The 23,606-nt window shown below is 33.9% G+C and overlaps 1 protein-coding gene across 1 annotated transcript in view; it reads right to left on the bottom strand.

Annotated features, from left to right (window-relative positions):
• Window positions 1-21,428, bottom strand: part of LOC145676336 (uncharacterized) — a 28,722-nt gene extending 7,294 nt beyond the window's left edge. The window contains exons 1-2 of the mRNA XM_081747177.1: window positions 21,279-21,428; window positions 9,989-10,538 (exon numbers count right to left, since the gene is read on the bottom strand). Of these exons, the coding sequence (XP_081603303.1) occupies window positions 9,989-10,461 (473 nt within the window). The 5' untranslated portion in view covers window positions 10,462-10,538; window positions 21,279-21,428. The remainder of the gene's footprint in view (window positions 1-9,988; window positions 10,539-21,278) is intronic.
• Between the last annotated feature and the right edge of the window lie 2,178 nt (window positions 21,429-23,606).

Below are 23,606 nucleotides of genomic sequence, written 5' to 3'. Positions count from 1 at the left end.
AATCATTCTACCTCCGACCGAAATGCCATCATGATGTAAGCCCTTTTTCACTATCCCTTCTAGATAGGCATTAAACAGTGTTGGCGAGAGGCAGCATTCTTGTCGAACTTCCCCTCCAATTGCACTCGCTTCCGTCAGTCTCTTCTCTATCCTAGGACTTACTTGTTCGTTCATGTATAAGTTTCTTTTGAGTTTTCTATCTTCCAGTTCCAACCCTATATTCGTTAGAACTCCCAACAACAATTTCTAATTCACTCAATCAAAAGCCTTTTCTAGATCATAAAAGAAAACATACATCTCTTTCCCTTTTCCTTAAAACTTTCACAGATTGCCCTTAATAATCGAATTACATTTCTTGTGCCCTTGTCTCTTCTGAACCCAAATTGTTCCTCCTCAACTTCTTCATTTGTTCTTCTATATAACACTCTGTTCAGTATTAGTAGCAGAATTTTAGCAGCATGAGATATGAGAGTAATAGTGCTATAATCCTCACCTCTTTTGGGTTCGATTTTATAGCCATCGGTATCATGACTGTCTTTTGAGAAAGTCTTTTGGCCACTCTCCTGTTTCATATATTTCATTGCATAGTCGCAACAATTCTTTCTTTCCCTTTTCTCCCATGTTTTTAATGAATTCGATTGGTATGTTATCTATTCCGGTTGCCCTTCTATTCCTAATCTCTGATATAGCCTTCTCAAAATCTTATTTATTCACTAAGTAAGCATTAAATTTATATTGAGCTCACTTTATTAATTAGGTAATAAAATTTAAAAATTCCTTTTAATATTAGATATAACTATATAAAATAATATATATTCATACACAAAAGTAAAAATGCATCTAAAGAACATTCAAAACGAACATTTGGTAAGGTAATCTTTATGTTGATAGTACATTGACTACTAAAATTCTCAAATGGCAAAAGCCTAAAAATAATAAAATGATACGAGATTATTCAATATCTGAAATTTTAGTATTTGCCTTGCTCAAACGACAAAATGTAAAACACATTGATACATTTCAAACGAGTTAAGATCCCATGCCAACTCACAAAATTTCTTTGAATTTGTCATTATTTCAAACCAATACAACAGAAACATTTCCCTTTTCTTTCTCTTTAAATTACTAGTTGCTAGAAGAAAGTGAATTTGCGTTTCTAAAATTGACTTGAGTATTACGTAGGCATTGACATCATTGCACGGATTTCTACAATATTGGTGAACATACAATTGATAACTCAAACCAACACTTATAACGTTGTCTTCAACAAGACATTTTACTGGCAATGGCAAATTTATTCACACTAAAACCATCTATGGGCATCAACCACAAGTAAATATTACATGAAGGATACTCTATCCACCTCTAGAAATTATCGAAAATTACAAAAAATATTTTCTACTCTTCTAGTATCTACAAACAAGGTATTAAAGAATTGACGACAATTAACCATTATGTTCTAAATGTGTGCTCCCCTGTGGCCTTTGCACCACGTTAACGTACACATATTCTATAACAGTAAATGTGTAATAGATGCTCCTCCATATTAGCCTTTTAGCATCTTAAAACAGCACAAAAATGTTTTTCTGCTCGAATGCAGTTCACTGTCGTTATGAAGAATACAGAACTGCCTCCAATGATTGTTATGTTCACTCAATGAGCACTATCAATAACCACGTGCCTACTTAACCATTTGAATACCAATTTTCTTAACGTGAATATTCATTTATATGTATGTGTACGACTCCTTTAATCTGGGATATTCTTGACATCTTTTCACAGTTTTGCAAACTAAACAGTCTTCTGGTTACACCTGAACGGATGGAAGAATTCTATTTTTTTAGAATTTTCTAAAACAAAATTTCCAATTATGTTTGAATTATGAGTAATTTCCATAGGATACATGTGTCCCGTTGGTAATCAGTGTTAATTGATGCCTAATAATTATGAGAACAATCAGATGTTAAACTCATGCATCGTACATTGTTACCGTTATTTGCTAAAATCGGAATATTTAATTTCGATGTACGAAATTCAACTTCATATGAAGAATTTAATTCTGCATATTAAGACGAAATTCGTACTTCGAAATTCAACTTAATATGCAGAATTAAATTCTTCATTTTTTATTAGTATGTCAGGTTATTGACAAGTTGAAACTGAAACAATGACTTCTCTTTTTCGAACCAATAAGCGCTTTCGCCATTGGTTGAGTGCATTTTGTTCATACAATAATATAACGGAATTTTCTTTACCATTATATAGCTTATAATGAAGGAAAATAAAGACTAAGCTAAAATTTAATTAATGAGATTTTTCACAAGAATTAATATTCGAAACGAAATTAAGATTGCTCTCCTTTATATGTGAGTCGTTGAGCAATGGGAGAACTGATTAAGGATCATTGAAACAAAATGACTTTATCTAGCTTTCTTTAATACATGTTTTTCGTGTTTGTAAACAGCTTTATCGACTTAATTATATGTCATTTAAAAAAATCGTTAAAATATCCCAACACAAAACATTTCAAAATTTTCTTACAAAGTTGTAATACTAATTATCTTTCAATTACAAAACACAAAAAATCTGCTACAAGATTGGGAAAGTTTCAATAGCTAGACAAAAATCTATAAATTTGTAATTATTATCGTGAAACAAAAATCTGTCTAACATTTATATATTTCATATAAATACACATAAAATAATTAAAATGAATATATAATATGAAATGAATATATATATAAGTTCTATAACGTGACTACTTATTCGTGAGACATTTCGATATATTATAAATGGGGTAAAGGTGATGAAGCTCATAAGGCGCTATCCTGTAAACTGATGCGTCACAAATGTAAGCCAATTATATATATATATATATGTATGTATGTATATATATATATAGGTTATTGAATTGATCGCTAATATCAACGACCGCTAACTTACTGTCCAGCAGCCCCAAGTATGCAGGAGTGGCCAAATTCTCCTAATGATTCATAGTTGAATGCTTATGCATTCTTAGTATGACACATCTGAGTATAATTTTCCCGACCCCAATTTGGGTTGTCAACAGCCAGGCCTTGAGGAGGCATTATACAAAAAGAATTCAATGAAAATGACAAGAAATCCCTTTGGGAAAAATGAGCAATGGCCAAATTATGCGCTCTCACTGGCATGTGCATTTGATAATATCAGTACTATCGGTAATATGGTCAAATCTAATGGTGTGAGCTGTTCTTTTTTTTTCCCCCCTTTTCCCGAAGCCAATTCACGACGAGCACCACAACAAAAGTAGAAAATAGAGTTATTTCAAGACTCAGTAGGGATAGTATTTAGTTATTTTCCTCTTAAATCGAAACGAAACATTACGTTAAGGTCTAAAATCCAAACGTCAATTTTACTTCTATTTACTTTATCTTGTCTTTTCTTAAGATGACATATAATAAATACTTAAAGTTTTGAGATATGCAATTAACTGGTAAACATTGCACATACCTAAGGATCCTAACCGGTCACCACCCTGATTCACCACTAGATCATGAAAAGAAAAAAGTAATTTCCTTAAGCGGTTGTATTACAATATTTCCAAACTCTTCTCGGATTATAATATCGCTATTGCTGAACTCAATCGATGTCTAAATTTCAGTATTATTGCAACAAATACATATTGAATATTCATTTTAGGAAAACAAACTGACGAATAGTTTTGCAAGCCAAATAAGAATCGCCAAGTATTTTAAATATTGCTAAAAATTTTACTGAATTTACAATGTGTCATTGGCAAATTAAACTCGCATTCAAAATTCAGTGCATCATTAGTATACGTCAACAGCAGTAAAGCAAAAAAAAAAAAAAAATTGTTATTTTGAAATTAGTTAAAGTTTGTTTAATTTAATATTTTTTCTCTAAACAAGTCTGTAGATATCTTCAATTTCCTAATCATTTCTCTAATGATATGATTGCATGGGGACAGATAAACAAGCACAAATATAAGGGAAAATAAATGAAACTCCAAATAGGATTACGTAAAAAAAATTGATTATAGCTTATCACCTCGAAAAACTGGAAACACCTGAGAATGAATAAATCATGCAAAAACAAACATTCTAACAAGAATTCGATACGGAGAATCTTTACACGAAACGGAATACTTTTAATTTTCAAAAGTGGCGGTTTAGTATAATATTACGAATTCCGATTCTAAATTGTGTACCTGTTTCAAAATTCTAAATGCTGTAATTTCTTTGGCTTCCAAATTCGTTCCTGAATCTACAAATGCTGTAAAATAACAAATCATAACATTTTAAAAAAACGTACCCGATTATGAGTTAGTATCGTTGACTTCTTGTGCTGGCGGATCGATGATGATGCGTATTTACAGAAAACTGAAAAATAAAACCCTAATATTTGAAATTCGATGGGGATAAATTAATGACCAATAATCTTTTAAATTTGAACTAAATGTTTAGAAGAATTCAATTTTAATTCCCTTTTTATCTCAACCCATCTCTTTTTTTTTGCCATAATCGAAGTCCACAAGAAAGGTTGGGCAGAAAGACCTTAAGATAATCACTTGTCCATTCTGGTGAGCGCATTCAAAATTAGTGGCACACATCGTTAACGTTAACGGAAAACAATAATGCAAGGAGAGGTTATAACACGTACAGCAGCAGTAATTATAAGGACAATTTTTCTTTTCGAGTGCAGCAACATAAACGGATAAGCACGTCGCAAAAAAGCCAGCAAAGGAAAAAAAAAAACGAAATAACAAAAGAAATGATAATCGACGGAACCAAGCTAACGCGTTGGATAATGACTGGGAGAATGGACGTACGAATAATGAACAAGATCGTTCAGAAGAGCTTTGCAGTGATAGGGATAACAATTGGCCTAGTAATAATAACCGTAGATCGCAGCCACATCGAGGAAATAATCAAGTTCGACGAAATAAACGCTAAAAATGAAAAAAACCTAAATAATGGGAGAACTAACTGGGACCGAACTCGAGACCAGTGAGATGAGAGACCGGAAAACTAAATGGAGATGGGTTTCAAGTTGGGATATCCGTAGAGAGAAAAGGTAGTCAAATCCCAAAAACGTATTTCGCGTTCGAAATTTTACATTTGAATCTGAGTCGGATTTAGGTCAGGATGCAAGAAATGACACAGAAGAAAATAAATTTGAAGAAAATTTGTCACGGCCAATAGTCGACAATATTCTGTCTACAGTACCGCGAGTGTGAACGGCATAGAATAAGAACATTGTGTGAGACAATAGCAAAACGTCGCTAGCACCTTATGATTTTTGGAAGGAAATTACAAAGAATATTTCATTTCCAAAATTAAAATCAACTGAAGACGTTTATATTGTAGATTATAGTGGGAAGTTTAAGAGAAAATGTAGAGGACGAACCGTCATCAACGTTAAAAGGAATCACTTGCATTCACATTAGAAATTTTTGACGTACCCGACCTTAATGAGAAATTTATTATAGGTCTGAATGCATCTGTGCAATTACAAAGTATCATTAACCTTAGACAAGGTAACATTAAATCATAACAGAATACGACATTAGAGTAGTAGTCTCTCTTCTGCCCGTTGAATAAAACAATTGTGGTGATGCTGATGACACTTTGGTCCAATCAGCTGATGAAAATATCAACACAGAACACCCACCCATTAGTAGTATTACTTGTAATCAGGATGATACGGTTGTTAAACGAATAACATCAGCAGAGCAATTGAGAGCAGCTGTTAGTCGTGCAAGCAAACAAGATCACAAAATAAAAAAGAGCATTTACTGGATTTATTGTTTCAGTGTAGAGATATTTTTACGAATTACTCCGCCAGGTTCAAAGAATTTCAATATAAAATGGAAATCGATACTAATAAAAAAGTGGTTAGAAAACAGTATTCGATCGCGTACAAATACTTCCCTTTTGTACGAGGTGAGACTAAAAGGTTATTGCAACTGGGGATTATCACAAATTGTCAATCTATTGACAGTAACCCTATTTTAGTTCTACCAAAGAACAATAAACAGCAAATGAAATGAAAGTTTTAAGTTTTGAGTTTTAAGTCCCAGGATTATGCCGGTTAGCTTAAGGAGACGGTATTGATGAAAGATGAGTGAAATAGTGGAATGAAGAAAGAGGGAGGAAACGAGAGAACCCCGAGAAAAAACACGAGCACGGGTGTTTGTTTACCACAAAGTCCACACGGCGCTGGCTGGCATCGAACCAGGGACCCCAAGCAACGGTGGTGAACGCTTTACCACTGACCCACCGCGCCCCCTAATAATAAACAGAGGCTAGGTATCGATGTAAGATCTATTAATGAACATTCAGTTTTGAGGCAAATTAAACCAGAAACGATAGCTTTGTTGGCTAAATAGCAGGAAAACTGTCCACCACCCTTCTGGAGCACCATTTTTGATACCATCGGAGATACTTGCACCCGAAATCTCAACTATATACAGCGTTCAATTTTGAGAGACAGTGGTATCAATATCGGGAGTACCCTTTGGATACCATAATGGTGGACAAGCCTTAAGGTTGGTTTAAAGGGACAAGTTTTGCCGATAGATGGCACTACACTCTTCGTATCCCTCCCATGTATTATTTACCTTTCAGGAAAATTCACTATTTTTCTTACAGATTTCAACCTACAGACGTCAAATTTTTAGAAAAGGAACTTCATAATCTATCGAAGGCAATAATCCGTTCCGATTTTTTTATTTAGAATTTTCTTCATTGTTGAAAACGATATCCGAACTGTTAAGAGTGGGACTGTTTCAACAATGAAGAAAATTCTAATTAAGAAATCGACACGGATTCTTCCCTTTAATGGGTTATGAAATTCCTTCTCTAAAAGAAATGGTCTCTAGGCTGAAATATGTAAGAGAAGTTGTAAATTTTCGTCAATGGTAAAAAATACATGGGAGAGATACGAAGACCGTAGTGACAACTATCGGCAAATTTGTCCCTTTACACTGACCTTAACGCAATGACGTCCCATGTGCTAGGTCGACGTACACAGCAAGATCACCAGATATACCGATGAGAAGTTGGTCACGAATAACACTTATGAGGAACGCTTGAATTTATTAAAGCTAATTTCCGATAAAATTTAGGGGACAACATCACCCTGAATATTGATAAATGCATGTTTTGAGCGCCGGAATTATCGTTCTAAGGATATATTATTGGCCCAAACGGAATAAAAAATGAAACAATCAAAGCAGTTAAGGAATTAATAACACCAACTGTTAAAAGGTGCAATCTGCATTAGGATTATATGTATGGTAACAGAACTTTCAACTTAATTACGCTACTCAAGCAGCCCCATTATGTGAATTGCAGGCTAAAGCCCGGAAATGGCAATGGAGTGAACAGTGTGAACAAGCTTATAAGCTTAAAAGGGATATTTGCAGTAACGTTTTGTTAACACGTGCAGCTTATCTAAAACCTTTTTACACTCAGGTGGATGTTTCAACAGTCGGATTGGGCTGTACACTTTGGCAGGGTAACAGAAAGCGAATTATTCAGTGCTTTACCCGTACTTTGACACCATGCGAACATCGGTACACAATTTCAGAATTGGAATGCTTAGCAGTAATTTACGCTTTAAGAAAATGGAAACATATGTCATTAGGAACAGGTATAATTACTGTCACTGATCATCATGCTCTTCTCTTCCTTAAATGTTTCAAACCATGGAATAATAGATTATTACGCTGGAGCGTGGAAATTAGTGAATTTCAAGACGATGTAGAATTTGTGCAGGGAAAAAATAAATTCAGTGACACTCTTAATACATTGTTTCCATCACATGAACACATGCTACTTAAAGTACACTCATTTTAAGAGGCATGAGTTAACCTCGCACGTGGATATTAAAAATAGTCACTGAGTGAACAAAATAATCGTATTTGAAGCACTTTTGCGTTGTATGCAATTAAGTTTATTTGAATGGCAGTCGAGCAGAAATACTGACTTAGGGCAATTTTGAAATCCTAAAAGACTACTTAAGAGCATCTTTATCTAGATTTACTGCAATGTGCGCATGTAAACGTGACGCTATAGGTAGTAAAGGGCAGAACACCTTTGGGGATGATGGTTACTCTTCCTCACTTTCCGAATACCTATTCTGTTAAGGCTAAATGAGTAGAGAATCATTATTGTAAATGCCTGATATTATTTGAGGTGGGTAGTGTATCCCTCATATAATGTTCGTCTACGATTAATACCTGTGAATATTCTTAGTGTGTTATAAGCTGATGATTGTTATTGCGAGTAAAAAGTCTTGTTGAAGACAATGTTATAAGCGTTTCATTTAATGATGGTATGTTCATCAATATTGTAGAAATCCGTGCACTAACAGCAATGGCTACGCAATATTTCAGTCGATATTGATTTCTGATTACTGAAAATGCAAATTTACGTTGTTAATGCTGCTAAGAACACAAAGAAAAATAAAAATATTTCTGACATATGGCTTTTAAGCAATGGGAAGGTCGAAGAAATTATTTTCTGAGATGACATGTGATTCTAAATTCATCTGAAATGTTTCAAATGTGTTGTACACTTTGTCGTTTGAGGAAGAGAAACACTGAAATTTTGAATACATATATTATACTCAAATGTGATATCGAAAAGAATGCTTATGATTTAACATTTGATTATTAATGAAATGAATTTTAGTTTGCACAAACGGTTTTCCGATTGGATCAAATATTGTAAAAAAAAGTTGCATACACACAATATTATACCACACCAGACATTCGTTAGCAATTTAGATTTTACCGTAAAAAGAAAAAGAAATTACAAACAACACTTCCGAAAGCAACACACACAACATGTATTACTGTTTAGTATTTAAGTATTTTGGTAATTACGTTCTTTAGTATGCTTTTGTTTTTCTAAATATATGAAGTCATATAATACACTCAATAAAGACTGAGAAACATATTGAAATATGTATTTATGGCGAGAAGCTAACATTACAAAAAAGGTAAAAAAAATAAGCCTATGAAATGGACAGATATAAAGAAGTATAATAACAAAATAAACAAAAGACTTTATTAACGGTGGCCTAAAGCTGAATTTAACGTAATACAGGGTGAATAACCTTATACTTAGTCAGACAAGTGAAATGTGCTCTACTATATACAGTGTTATCCAATATGCAGTTCCCCATGGTGAATTCTCAGTGTCTTTGATGAATATCCAGGGTGTTCCTTCCTACACTTACGGCTTAATGTAAGAACGAGATTTATAGTAATTTTCTGTTACGTTTGGAAAGTTATTTAACTGCCGAACTGTCTCACTTCTTATAAAGTTAAGCAATAGTTTGAGTTCTATTATGTGTTCAAATTTTGCGATTCTATTAACTCTGGTTCAGGTAAACGAAAAAATAAATATTTAAGTAAGTATTCTAAGTATTGAAAGGATGACTCCGTTTTTGAAGCTCATCAATTGCTTTCAAAAAACAAGATAGGCAGTTTGTGTTAACTTCGAATTGATTAACCAGCCTTGTATAAAATATGGGAGAATTCTTCAAACAGCCTCTCTCACAAGCTTATGTATGTTTGTTTATGTGTTTGTGCACTTGGCTTCGCTCAAAGCATTATATGTAGAAAACGACACGAAATCGCCCACAAGTACACACTGCATTCCTCAGGACTGTACTTTGGATCCGTAGGTATGAACTTCTGGGAAACTTTCTCCGTCCCAACAATTCGCTGAATGGGGATTGGCCGGGAAGGAACATTAATTCGGGTGTGTAATCCCGAACTGATCAGTACGACTGTGATGAAACGCGATCCCCGCCTTATTATCAAGGAACAGTGGGCTGAGAATAAAGATTAGTAAATAAGCCAAGTGCAGAAACTACATGCATTCAGGTGTGAACCAGACTACAACGAAAAAAGCGATTTGAAACAAATATTTATAAAGACATAACTCTGATGAAATAATGCATTTAAACATACCTGAGGGCCTGGGCACTGTATTCTTCTCGATTACTATTTCCTTCAACGTCGTCGGATCTGTTATTATCTACAATAGTGGACAAGATGTGACTGCTTGACTCTTTCGTGTTGTGTGTAAAATCAGAAGATTTTTTCTTGGTGTTACTGTGAAAACGTTTGGCATTTCTAAGTACTTCACCTGTTGATAAACGCTTGACCAAACATATTGGTTTCGGAGTTAATTTCGAATCTGATATTGTTTTCTCCTCATTACTTTCTGAAGTGACATTCTCTCGTTCCGTTTCACTTCCTCGTTGGATACATTCAACACGTATTGAAAGAGGATCTTCTTGATCATTTGTGTCACTATTATACAGTTCATAAATACATTCTTCAGGTGTCTCAATTTCTGGTTTCACTTCAACTTTAACAGGAACATCGTCTGCTTCCATTTCAATTACATTACAAGTAAAGTTAAAATGATCAAAAGCCATCTCGCTAGCACAAAGACACTTTTGAAACTGGAGATTTGAAACCTTCAGCAGATAATATTAAAGGACACCAAACAAACCTGAAATCAATAAGAAAAATACTTTTTGTTTTAACAAAACTTATGGAAAGCCGTGAGAGGGCAACAATGAATACCATTTTAGTTAACTTAGTCAGCGTATGGAATAGTTTGGGATTGGATTAGGGATGTAAAATATACTGAAACCAGTATTTTAAAGCATCCGAAATTTTGTTACAACTCATACAAAAATATCGAAATACCTAAATACCGAAAATACAGTACCATACCGAAATATGGAAATACTGCTTAATATTTGATTTATTTCTTTACTATCTGACTTGCTAAAGCGAAACCTAATATATTTTTCTTAGACCTTACACACAAGTATATTATAGGCCTATATTATGTTTCATCCACATTAATATCTTTGTTTTTGCTATACATAGGTACATTTTATGAAATCTCTTTTTCCTAAATAAAGTTAAAAATTCTCTATCTACGAACAGTGTTGCATGAGGAAAGAAAACGATAAATACTAAAATTTCCTTTGCTACATTACTAGCTTATATTTCTGAAATAAAATATGCGAAAAACTGTTACACAAATATTTCACTTAAATGTAGACAACCTTTTAAACACGTATTAAACACACACTTACTTGTTTTTTGCAACTTTTCGTCTTTACTCAAATACATATAGCGCTAGCAATTTCTAAAGAAATTTATTTTGCAGTCGTTATTGTATGTTTTAATTTACAGGACATTCTTTTTTCGGTTTCCCAGCGTTTAATTGTCACTAGATTCCTTTTTTCCTAGTAACTTACGTTGTTTCCTGGGAATATTGAAGTATGCCATCCATTTTAGTACCGATCTTATTTGTAACATGGAAGTACTGACTAATTTTGGATTCTAGCAACCTAAGATCTTAACAGAAACGAACGGATCTTTCGCACAGAAGAGTCTCAGGTTAAGCAGGGACCACACAGAGATCTCTTATACAGTGATATAATTGGGTATATGCCAACACAATATTCTTATGATCCAGGGGTCAAGTTTACTCAGTGGCAAAGGATTAACTTCTGTCGCATGGGGTTCTTGGTTCGATTTCATCCCACGAAAAGTGATTTTTGGTGCACAAACACCCTGTTCATAGGTTTTTCAGGGTACTTCCGTTTCCTCCCACTTTCAGCATTCTTCAACACCGTGTCCTTAAGACTAGCGGAGATATACGTGGGACGTAAAACTTAAAGATTTTTTTTCTTTTTGCAGTTCAGCGTACATGTACCTTAAACTAACGAGAGAACAAACGTTTTATAGCCGTAGGTGTATTTTATATTTTACTGAACTGAACCATTTCATAAAACTAGATCCGCTTTCTTGCTATTTTAGTTTTGCGATGTAATTGTGTTTTTCGATATTTATAACACGAAAATCAATATAACCAAACCTTAATATCGAACAGTCCTATCGCCAATATATGAAAATGAAAAATTTAATTTCTTTTCACAATTAAAGTTAAATAGAAAGTTGAGCGATGTATGTTATATTTATACTTAACCAAACTTCTAAAATAATTTTATTTTACTAAAATAGATGAGTATCAAATTTTAATCGTTTCTTTCACGATTTAAACGGTTATATTTCTTTTTTTGTATAAAGGAAACAGTCATTTTTTCCTACCATAAAAATAAAGAATATAATACTATTTTCGTTCTGTTTTATAAATATTGGTTTGAGTCAGACGTTGCTTTTCGAACTTTATGTACTTTGCCAGGTAATCTCCTGCAAAACTGCCAAAGGAATTTCTTCTTCTATGACAGTGGATCCCACTTCCCAAAGCTACGAAATTCTCCCTAAATTTTTTGAGATGGAAGTCAACAAGGGTTGCCAGTGCTTTCGCAGTATGCCTTTCAATCTCATTGAGAAATCTTCTGAATTCATCACTGTAACACTTCATTACTCGAATGGCATATTAACACTGAGTGCTAATCACGTATAAATGCGTCAGTTATGAATGTATTGCTTTACGTACGTAACATACTTATAAGAGAGAACAAGAAGAATGTTGCTAAATAAATGTGACTATGTTTATGTAAAATTGAACGAAGTATTTGTGTAAAGTGTTGAATTAGTTCAAGGGTAAATATTATACAGGAAGTTCACGAGATTCTGATTAGTTAAAACAGTAAGGTGTTGAGAATAAATGTGCTAAGATTATTAAATTAAATAAAAGGTAATTCGAGAAGGTCATAGTTAATTTAATGAAGAAATATCATGGAGTATATGGTAGCTAGTGGATTTGAATATACAGTATTTTACGGTTCAATTAGATAGGTGAAAGAGATTACAAAATAATTAAAAACAGTAAAAATGGTAAGCATAACAATTGGCGCAGTCTGTAGTAAAGAACATTACACATTTAAATACTAACAACGGCTGCATTTAGCACTTTCGAGCCTCTTGACGTTTAGATAGGAAAAAAACAAATTTACATTGAAAGATTTGAACAAGTGGCATTAACACCAGCCTTACCTGAGGATAGAAATATACCAACTTTTTAGCAGTTACGGGTGGAAAAGCTTACGAAGAATTTCGAAACTCGTGCACTCCAGATAAAACTGCACAAAAGTCATATGAAGAATTTAAAGGATTTACGTTGCAGCATTATGGAATTAAGACTAACGAAACAGCGAAAAGGTTCAAGTTTCGTAAGTTTATTCAACATAAACTTCAGACGGTTGAACAAATTGAGATAGAATTAGAAAACCAAGCTGCATACTGCAACTCTGATACGTATTTAGAAAATTCTTCACAAGACAAGTTTGTGTTTGGAATGGAAAATAATGTAGCTCGAAGATGGATTTTGACATCTACCTCTTTCAATTTTCAACACGTAGTTGATATTGCTACAGATGTAGAAAACACGGATCGTATTCAACATCGCGAGTGAATGAAATCAGCTTCAAGTTAATCTGATGCAACCTAGTGGAATAAGATAAACGAAAATAGTAAAAGGCAGATCACCGTATATTACAAGTGCTAGTAACTCTCCAAGATCTTGGCATTCTTCAAATCCTAGTAACACACGAGGAAGTACAAAGCAGAAATTAAGTTACTCAATATCGTCAGAATCATCAGAAAGGCAAAGTAAAGTTTATTAAGTGACGGAATTGTCAACGCTTACATGTTAGATATAACTGCTCAGCTTACAACAAGAGATCTTTCAAATGCGCTGGAATCCATCAAATTTGCTAAAGTTTGTATACAACAAAAACTGCATACAGAAATAAACGAACTACATATAGATCAAGTTAATCAAAATGTACAAGAATTGAAACAGCAAGTACAACAGGCACATGAAATATCTTCCATATTAGACAAGAGTCAAGTGCAAGCCTTGTATGAAGTATTGGCATTGGACACATTGCATTACAAATCATTAAATGAAGTATTAGAAGAACTGTCGAGCAACCTACAGAAAGCTTTTAGTTACAACCTAGCTCATGAACAAGTACTTCAAATTACGTTAAAAAAAAAAGCAGCAATTGAAGACAAGTAATCTAAAAAAGAAAATTAGATTGATTCACTGAATACTAGTGATTACAAACTACTGACAGATTATGAAGGAGTTTTATATTAAATTTCCACGAGACAACATAGTTCACCTACGAATCTGGAAAAGATAATAACAAGGAGAGAAATAGAAGACACAATAAAAACAGGAAGTATTATAAGAGAGGACAGAAACTAAACAATGATGAGATATTAGATGTTGAGGATAAATATGTTAAGATTATTAACTTAAATACGAGGTAATCTAAAAAAGACACAGTTAATTTAATGAAGAAATAATATTGAGTATACTTTAGCTAGTGGATTTGAGTAAACAATATTTCACGGTTACATGAGATAGGTGAAAGAGATTACAAGATATTAAAAAATATATATCAAAAATAGTATAAGAACGTAATTCAAATGTTTTCTATTTTGTGTTATCTTTCATTATTACATGGGGTTAGCAATCTTGGATTATGCTGTAGAATACATAGAACGTAATTTAATTACTCTATCACGCGAAAAAGATACTTTACTTTTCTGTTGGTTTTCCCATCCGATAGCCATGTGAATGTTGCTTACGGCAAAAAGGGCGAGAGAATATATCTCGTTAGAACACCCCCAAATTTGGAACAGGAGTACCGGTACCGGTAATCTTTTCTGATGCACGAGTCATATCACACATTTCAATAGTTCTGCTCAATTTTTCCATAATGTATAACAGACTACTAGCAACAAGCTATTTCTTCTGAATTTATGAAAATAATGGGCGAGCAGTTGATTATATAAAGGTGGGATCCATGCAGTAATCTTTTGAAAATATGTAAATACTAGACTGAACTCAGGAAAGCATATTTCACACAAAATTCCACCACAAAAGTCACAATTATTAAAGGAACTCGCTTCGACTTTTTTTTTCATTTATGAAAAGAGTTCACATTATGAATCAATACAATATAGGGGAATGAAAATAATGAGGGATCTTTTCAATTATAGATCAATAAAATATAGTTCGTATGCTTTCTTTTTGCATGTACGTCCCTTAACGTTTTATTTTTAGTGAATTGTATGCAATACGTAGGCCTAGTACACAAACCATTATACACCAAAATAAAGAGGAAATGTCAAGCTTCCCGGCGAAGTGTGACACATAATATTCATATTTAGATGTTTCGATCTAAAATATTTGCATTTCGAGTTCTAATTATTTTAATATAGAAAAAGTTTCCTTTAGACGAAGGAGGACATATATTTAGAATTTAACCAAACCAAATATTAATGGAATGACTGATCTAATTTAAATTGTAATTCTTTTTCGATCCAACAGTAAAGTAGGCCTGCATCAAATAGACATAAGCTTAGAAAAAAAAAAAGAAAAAAGACTGCATTCCTGGAAATGCCTGTCTCGTGCTTCCACCCTTATCGTTTATGAGGAAATGCAGAGTGGCTGATGTCCCTTCTCCTAGAGATGCATACTCGAACCGCCGAGCGTTTTTACTAGATTCACACTACTTGCCTGAGTTATAGAGAATTTGTTCTATTTGCTGATTACTTAGCAGAAGTTAGTTTGACTATTTTACGTTGCGTACAGATTTACTATACGGATCCGTAAACAAGTATATGAAAAACATGCTTCTTTGTCTTTGCATTTAATTTCTATACTTTGAGGAATCACTTTAAGGTGTGCACTTGCATTTGCCGCTGAAGCTTCATGTTAAGACGCCTTCTGCGAAAACACCAAATATTCTCCGCTAAGTGGTCAGTAAAATGCACGAACATTATCTCAACAAAACATTATCTGTAGCAGAGCGAGAGTGGTTTGAACCCCGCAGAGCTCGGTGTTTCCTACCTTTTTTACACTTTACAAACAAAGGTGGCGACAAAAAAGGAGTAATCCTAACTTTACAATAAAAAAAATTGAGCGAGTGAAGGGGGTTAGAATCTCCGGAGGGCTGAGTTCTTTGTCTTCATCTCAATTTAAATAAAGTTTTATTTATCTTAATATGATGAAGTTCCAACCCTCTCGTCAATTTGTAGCTATACTTAAGCACTACCGTACACCACTCATAATCGGCATTACTTACAATTCCGGAAATGGACAATTAATAATTTTCCAGTGTATAGGTCTATTTACTACATTACCAAAAATTAATGGTTTCGCATCTAAACCCTTGACTTTCGTAAACCGGTACTCTGATTATCTTTCCAAGGGATGTCCATGAAATTAGCCCGCACAAATTTAAAATTCGAATGAAAACCTTACCAAAAATTTGTACCCAATAAGTACCAATTTGTAGAACCAAAATTAGAATTTGTATCCTCAGCAATTTCGAAAAATTTGAGTTTTTCATGGAAAGCCAGCTTGACGTCAAGCTGGCAGGGTTTATTTTTCTTTCCAATACAAACCAAAACGGTACTTAAACTTTGTACAAAATAATTTAGAATTTGTACTCCCACCAACTTCGAAAAAGTTGAATATTTCATGGAGGGCCAGCGTGACGTCAAGCTGGCCCGCACAATATATTTATCTTTAAATTTCAAACCGAAGCAGTGCTAAAAATTTGTATTCAATATATACCAACTTGTACCACCAAAATTAAGAGTTTCTACCTCTACTTACTTCGAAAAATTTAAAGTATTAATGCAGGGTAAGCCTGACTTCTAGCTGGTCCGCAAAATTTATTTTCTTTCCAATTCAAACCAAAGCAGTACTAAAAAGTTGTACCCAATATCTACCACCAAAATTAGCATTTCGTACCCCAATCAATTTCGAAAAATCTGAATTTTCTATGGCGGATCGGCTAGACGTTAATTGGAACCGCACAAGTAATTCTTTTTTTCAATTCGAACCAAAACATTACCAAAAATTTGTAACCAATATGTACCAATTTGTACTACTAAATTAAATTCCTACCTTCCAATAATTTAGAGATAATTGAGTTTTCATTGCTCGGGCCAACTTGATGTCAAAATTGGATCGCGTAATACATTTCTTTTACAAATTTCAATTTAAATGTTACCAAGAACTTATGACAAATATATATTAATTTCTATTACCAAAATTAGAATTTGTTTGTAGAAATTTCAACTTTCATTGCCGTCTGGGCGGGAACGCCATTTTTTTTTTCATTCGAATCGAACAAGCATGCGTAAAACCGATTCTCTTGAATTAGTAAAAAGGGCAGGAGAAATTTGCATATAACCTGCAGCGGGAAAATCATGTATGAATAAAGATTATAGGTTGTTATTTAACGAACAGCCAATTTGTTACCATGTCAAATCTTCCAATGCAAGCGCTTGTTTAGAATTCAAATGGAAACTGCCTAGGAAAGATCTGCACAATTTGAAACAAAAAATTAAAATTGAACCTCTACCAATTCGGTAAATTTGAAGTGTTAACTCAAATGCGTGGATCTATTATATTTGAAGGTAGTCAGCATAATCGTACTTATTAACTACGACGCCAGCACTTTACAACGAATATTGATGGTTCCATTAAATACACATTTTTCTGGTGATTATTATTGATGCTTGAGTTTGTATCAAATTGTATCGGCAAAATTAGAATTTAAATTCTGTTACCGAAACGGAAATATGAGTAGATGGTGATGACTTTACACCAAACCAATCCTTTGAACGCGTTCCATAATAAAAATTAATACTCTGCATGATCACAGACTGTTAGAGAAAAGAATCAACTACTCATAAAATTTTTTGGGGTCAACAACACGTGTAGATGTTTCACCTCTCTCCCCCAACAAAGTTCTAAAAAAGCCAATGATATCTATTTAATGTACTGCCTACCTAATCAATTGTTTTGTTATAATGCTTTGCTTTATTCTTTCTAGTACTCTGCAAGAATATCGTCGGCCAGTTTGATTCGCCATAAGATTAAATTTCTCTAAATTGGTGGGGATAAAAGTATTAATTTTTCTTGCGCAGATTGCTAAATATTTTGTATGAATTTTTGCTATCGTTTAGAGTTCACGTTCAAGTTTCACGTATCACGATTATGCCGATTAGGCTAAAGGAGACGGTGTTGATGAGAGAATGCTGGAATGAAGAAAACCCACGATCACGGTGTTTGTTCAACACAAAGTCCACACGGCGCGAGCTGGGATCAAACCAGGGACCCCAAGCCACCGCGCCTCCTCGTTTCGTTTTCAATTGCACAGAAAGATAAAATGTGCGGGCCAACTTGACTTCAAGCTGGTCCAGGCGGGGCCGGGCACCTCGTAAATTCTGTTGCCTCCCAAAATTTTCGCGGTAGATTGCAAATGAAATATATGGTGATCAACTATAATATGGTTGGATCTGCCCCCTATCTTCAGCCGCCCCTCTACATTTATCGGCTGGCAACCGGCATGATCTGGCCCTCCAAGATAACTTCGAAATTGGTGGTCGTATAATTTATAATTTTGGTGGGACAAATTAGTATATACTGCGAAGAAATTTTTGGTAAGGTTTTCATTTGAATTTGAAATTTGTACGGGCCAACTTGACGCACATACCAAGAGTCTATACACTGTGCTCTACGGCTGCTTGACGTGAAAGAAACTGTAAAATATAACACTTAATTTTCCTCTAAAAAAAAAAAAAAAAAAAAAAAAGTAGAAATCCGTGTCGGAAGTTAAACCACACATTACTTCGATAGTTTATAAAGTACTCTAATACAATATCAGTTGTACTTTATTATAACCATTTCACACACTACATCTTGTAGTTTTACTTTCGGTGCACCACTCGAAATAATTGTTCAGAAACTAGAATTCTTTCACCAATTTTTCGTATTGCTTCCTAAATGATTTGCACTGGGGACATGAAAATTATTCAAATGGCATAGTTATATCTCATGGGGGCAATCATTAACAAATTTGGGTTAGCGTATGATGTTCTCAAATTCTTTTAGGGTTAGCGTATAAATACAGCGTTCATATGTATGTATAACAACTACAGTGCAAGAGAAAAAAAACCTTGAACTAGGTGGCCACCTAAACCATCAATCTTACCTAATCAAGCCAGGGCAGGGCGAAGCTGAAGGGCCCGAGCGTCACCGAGAGGTTCTTCCACGGAAACGGGAGCGTCAGAGACAGCGGGTATATACTTAAACGAGGGAATTGAAAACAAGTAAGTTTTAGCAATGATACGGGTTTCAGTACCACTTGTCATGGTTTCATACTACTAGCGTTCAACTTGTAAACATAAAATACAACCTGAGTACACTATGTACAAATACACCGTCGATTGAAAGTAATAATAATAATAATCAGAAACTTTATTGCAGAAATATCTGAGAACATCAGATGTATTACAATCATCAGAAATAGATAAAAGTTGAGAATTTTAGAGTTAAATATATAACATACCATAATATACCATAGTGTAAACAAAGATCACTGGATAACAGACGCAAATATTAAAACTATCAATTTTGAGTTCAAAAATTCTTCAACACTATACATACAATTATTAATAAGTAATTTCTGTACTTGTTTTTAAAAGCCACAAATATAAGTTCTCTTAGAAATATAGGAAGAAAATTATAAAGTTTAATTGACAAGTAGTAAAAGGTCTTTTGTGCCTTACTATATTAACATCTAAATAATCCTAAACGATTCCTGTTGACAGTTTGAATAAAAGAGAGTACCCTAATTCATTGTAAATATAATTGTTTTCCTTGATGTAAGCCAAACATTGGTATATGAAAATTGCAGGTACTGTCATAATTCCTAATTTAACGAAGCTTGACCTACAATGTGGACGACTAAGGAGACCGACCATTAACCTTACACATATCTTTTGTATTTTCAACAGGCTTTTAATGCAATACAATACAATACGATACAATGGAGGACTGACGACCCCAAATTGTCGTGCCACAGCTTAAATGAGAATTTACGCATAATAAACAGTTCTAAAAACATTTAAACTTACGCACAACCATAATCTACGAATTAGATAAACTCCTTTACTAGCTCTAGATTCCATCTTAAGGATAGGGTATGCCAGTTCAAGTGATTATCAATTAAAAATCCCGAAAAAGGAGTGGAATACTTTTTAAGTTCCGCATTCGAATTTTATTTATTGTAGGTAAGCATACGTTCATATAGTCATTTCTCATATGCATTCACTTATTTTACCGGTAGTGAAGCACCTGTTGAGATTTTATACTGGTAACCTTAACTTATAAAATACAGGTGTATTACTTTGTATTTAGTTCTATGTCTTGCAGTAATTTATTCTTTATAAATATGTCTTTTCACGCAAAGTACTGAACTTTACCTGCAAATCTTCCAAAATGTGATGCTCCAAAGTAAACCAACACCAAGTGCACATACACCTGTAATAACCTTAAGGTAGAATATGTAAATACCACTTTCCAGTCTCATTTCTATATTTCCTAGTAAATACGCATCTCAGATATCATGCACATCATATTTCAATTATGTCCACAATACTCTATAAGAATATTATTAAATATTTCGGATAATGTTTAGCAGAAGGGTATTCTTTCTAAAAAATGTTATAATTTCGATAGTTTCTGTTCACATTAAATTAGTTTAGGTTACTTGAAATTAGATTATATTAGTGTCGGGATCCAGCATATTTTACGAAAGTGATAGCATTTTCCTTATTTCTATTAATGATAGGTTAGTTCAGGTTACTATCGTATTGGTTGGGTTATGTTACGTCTAAGTACTTGCATCTTCAATTTCCCTCTTAAATTTTGCATTTTTTACGCATTTTGGACCCCGTCTGCTAAACATTTACCGAAACTTCTTACGTAAATTTTACAAATTTATTAATCCGTATAGCACATGTGCAGTTTGCATTATATATTATTGTTATGGACGAATGAGATGAATCTTTACAGATGATCATAAAATGCCAGATAACATAGATCGTTGTAAATACAGATAATAGGCGTGAGAACAGATGGAGTTAAGGTGAAAATTAATCAATCGACATTAAAAGATCCTGAACCAACTCTGGATCTCTATAGTAATTCTCCATTTTGCACTGTATATGACTCTTCTTATTATTCTTATTATTGAAGCCCATATTATCACGCGAACTGTAGAAGGATTTTGCAAGAGCTTACTACGAATTTATTAATAATAATTTCGAGTGAATGTCTTGAATTTCATTTATACTACGTTGGATATTGTCATGTGGCCCGGCGAAAAATATTCGGAACAATGAGAAGGGTCGTTAAAGTAAAAAAAAGTTTTCATGAAATACTAACCTGATTCGTAAATATATATTTATAATTTATATACTCAGATGAGAGAGACGCCTGGGAATGTACGCTTTATGACATATACAGAATTGCCAGACTGATCAGTTGTCTTGTCTTGTCTTCAGGTTCAGGTTCAAGATATTTTCCTTCCTTCTCTTCGGAAGTTTGGATCTGAAAAAAAGAAAAATAAAAAGAAAAGTAAGTACTGCTCTTTTTTTTTTCATTTAACGTTTTCCATTTTCTTTTTCCACCAAAATTCAAGAAGTTCTTTGTTTTTTTCTATTTCTTTCTCACTTAGTTCCCTTCCATTTACATTAAAGCCTAGCCTCCAAGCTAATTTAACCAAATTTCCTTCCTCTTTCATTTCATCGATCCATTTCCATTTTTCCCTGATTTTTTTGGGTTTCTTCACATTTTAACAATAAGTGTTCTAATGTTTCGTTTTCTTTAAAACATAATTGACATTTTTCGTCCACTTCTTTAAATTTTTTCAATCTTACCCCTGTTTCAAGGCTCCCTGACCTGGCTTTGAAAAGTAAAATGCTTCGTAAATCGTTGTTCATATAATTTATTTTCTCATAATGCTTTTTATGTGTGTATATTCCTTTCAAACTGCTCTTCTTAACAACTTCTTCATACCACTTTTCCTGCGCTTTCTCTTTAAATGTTTTTTCTGTGATTTTTTCCCAATTTTTATAATTTTCTTCTTTATGCCAGCGGGTAGTTTGATCATACTTTCCTTCTAATTTCCTAACTCTCCTAAACCATTTCGTGTTCTCCCCTTTTCTCATATGTTTAGTGGCCTCATGCACCACTTTTACTAATCTTGTTTCTCTTCCTGTTCCCAGTGATGCCGATTTTGTAACAGTGAATTTCCCGTCCGAAGCCATGAAATTTCCCGATTAGACCCAAAATTTCCCGCCAACTAAAATAGATACAATTTATAACACCTAGTGATAAATAATTTTGAAAGATATCACTTTAGAGGGTCTATAACGTGCAGTTGAACTCATTCTCTTAACATAGAAGCCACTACTTGCAGTTATGCATGATAATATCACAAAAGATGCTGGCACAATATTAAAAAAAAATCAAGAACACTGTGAACTTTTTTTTAACGAACGCCATGTTTTTCTTTATGGTTTGGAAGAGAATGTTGTGTTCGGCAAAGAAACACAATACAATTTTCTGGTCTTAACAAGATTTTTGTGTTGCTTCTTATTACTTGTTCCTTACTAAGAAAAAAAGCTGTAGCAATAGACAAGGTATTTTGCTATTGCATTACATTAACTAGATGCTTAAAGTTTTTTTGTGTGATACTAAAGCTCACTTTTACTACAAAAGAGCTCGACGTTAAAGGTCTTATACCTAGCTTTGGTCCGACACGGACTGTAACCCCTATTACATTGTGCATCCGAAAGCCACTCCTTGTTAGATCTATTAGTTTTATCTCGCTTCTTACTCTCACTCATCTTTAAAAAATAAAAAAAAAATAAAAAATTACCGCGAAACAAATTTCGCACTTCTCTCTTTTATCCTAGCACGAAACATGATTAAATTAGACTCTTCTGTGACACAAAGGGATTATTTCGAAAAGAGGGCTATGCTTCTATGGAAAACAACTTCATAAGTAGGCCTACAACAAATGATAACAGTATGAAGTATTGTTTTCTTTCATCATTTGAGACATCTTACATATGCCCCTGGTGAAAAGTGATAAGGACAAGTTGGAATGGTCTAAGAGCATCTACATGACATTATCAAAAGATTTATACTCTACAATGGCCCCGGGCGGGAAACTTAGTCTGCTACAATTTTTGTCTCCCTCTGTTCGCTTTTTCCGATCATATGTATAGGGTGGGTTTGATATTTCCTTTCATTATCGAAACATAGCAGTGACACCTGTGTGCGTGCCAAAACACAGAACCACGAGACAACTGTACCCCTTTGTTTTGGAAGCAATAAACCACTTTCACGTGTGTGCAAGGGGGAGGGTTGCACAGCGAAAAGATCAGGTAGTTACACACGGTCTGTTCGCAGCAGGAGTCCTTAGTACCAGAGCACTTTTATTTCATTTTGTCTTTACTAGTCGTTTGTGCTGGCTATATGCCTGCTTAGTTGGTCAACATTGAGATAAGTGAATGAAGAAATTGTTCATGTGAGAGAAAGAGAGAAGAGCAAAAGAAGAAAAATGAATGAATGATAAAACATATACAGAAAAGTTGAGGATGTCAGAATTTCCCGTTTTCAGCCTATTTTAAAGAAAAATTCCCGCATTCCTGGCAGTGCTCAGAATTTCCCGTTTTACGGGAAATTTCCCGCCAACTGGCATCA

The sequence above is a fragment of the Thermobia domestica genome (genome assembly GCF_964235325.1).
Source record: "Thermobia domestica chromosome 7 unlocalized genomic scaffold, izTheDome1.hap1.1 SUPER_7_unloc_1, whole genome shotgun sequence".
NCBI lineage: Eukaryota > Metazoa > Arthropoda > Insecta > Zygentoma > Lepismatidae > Thermobia > Thermobia domestica.
This window is presented reverse-complemented; position numbering and strand designations above follow the sequence as displayed.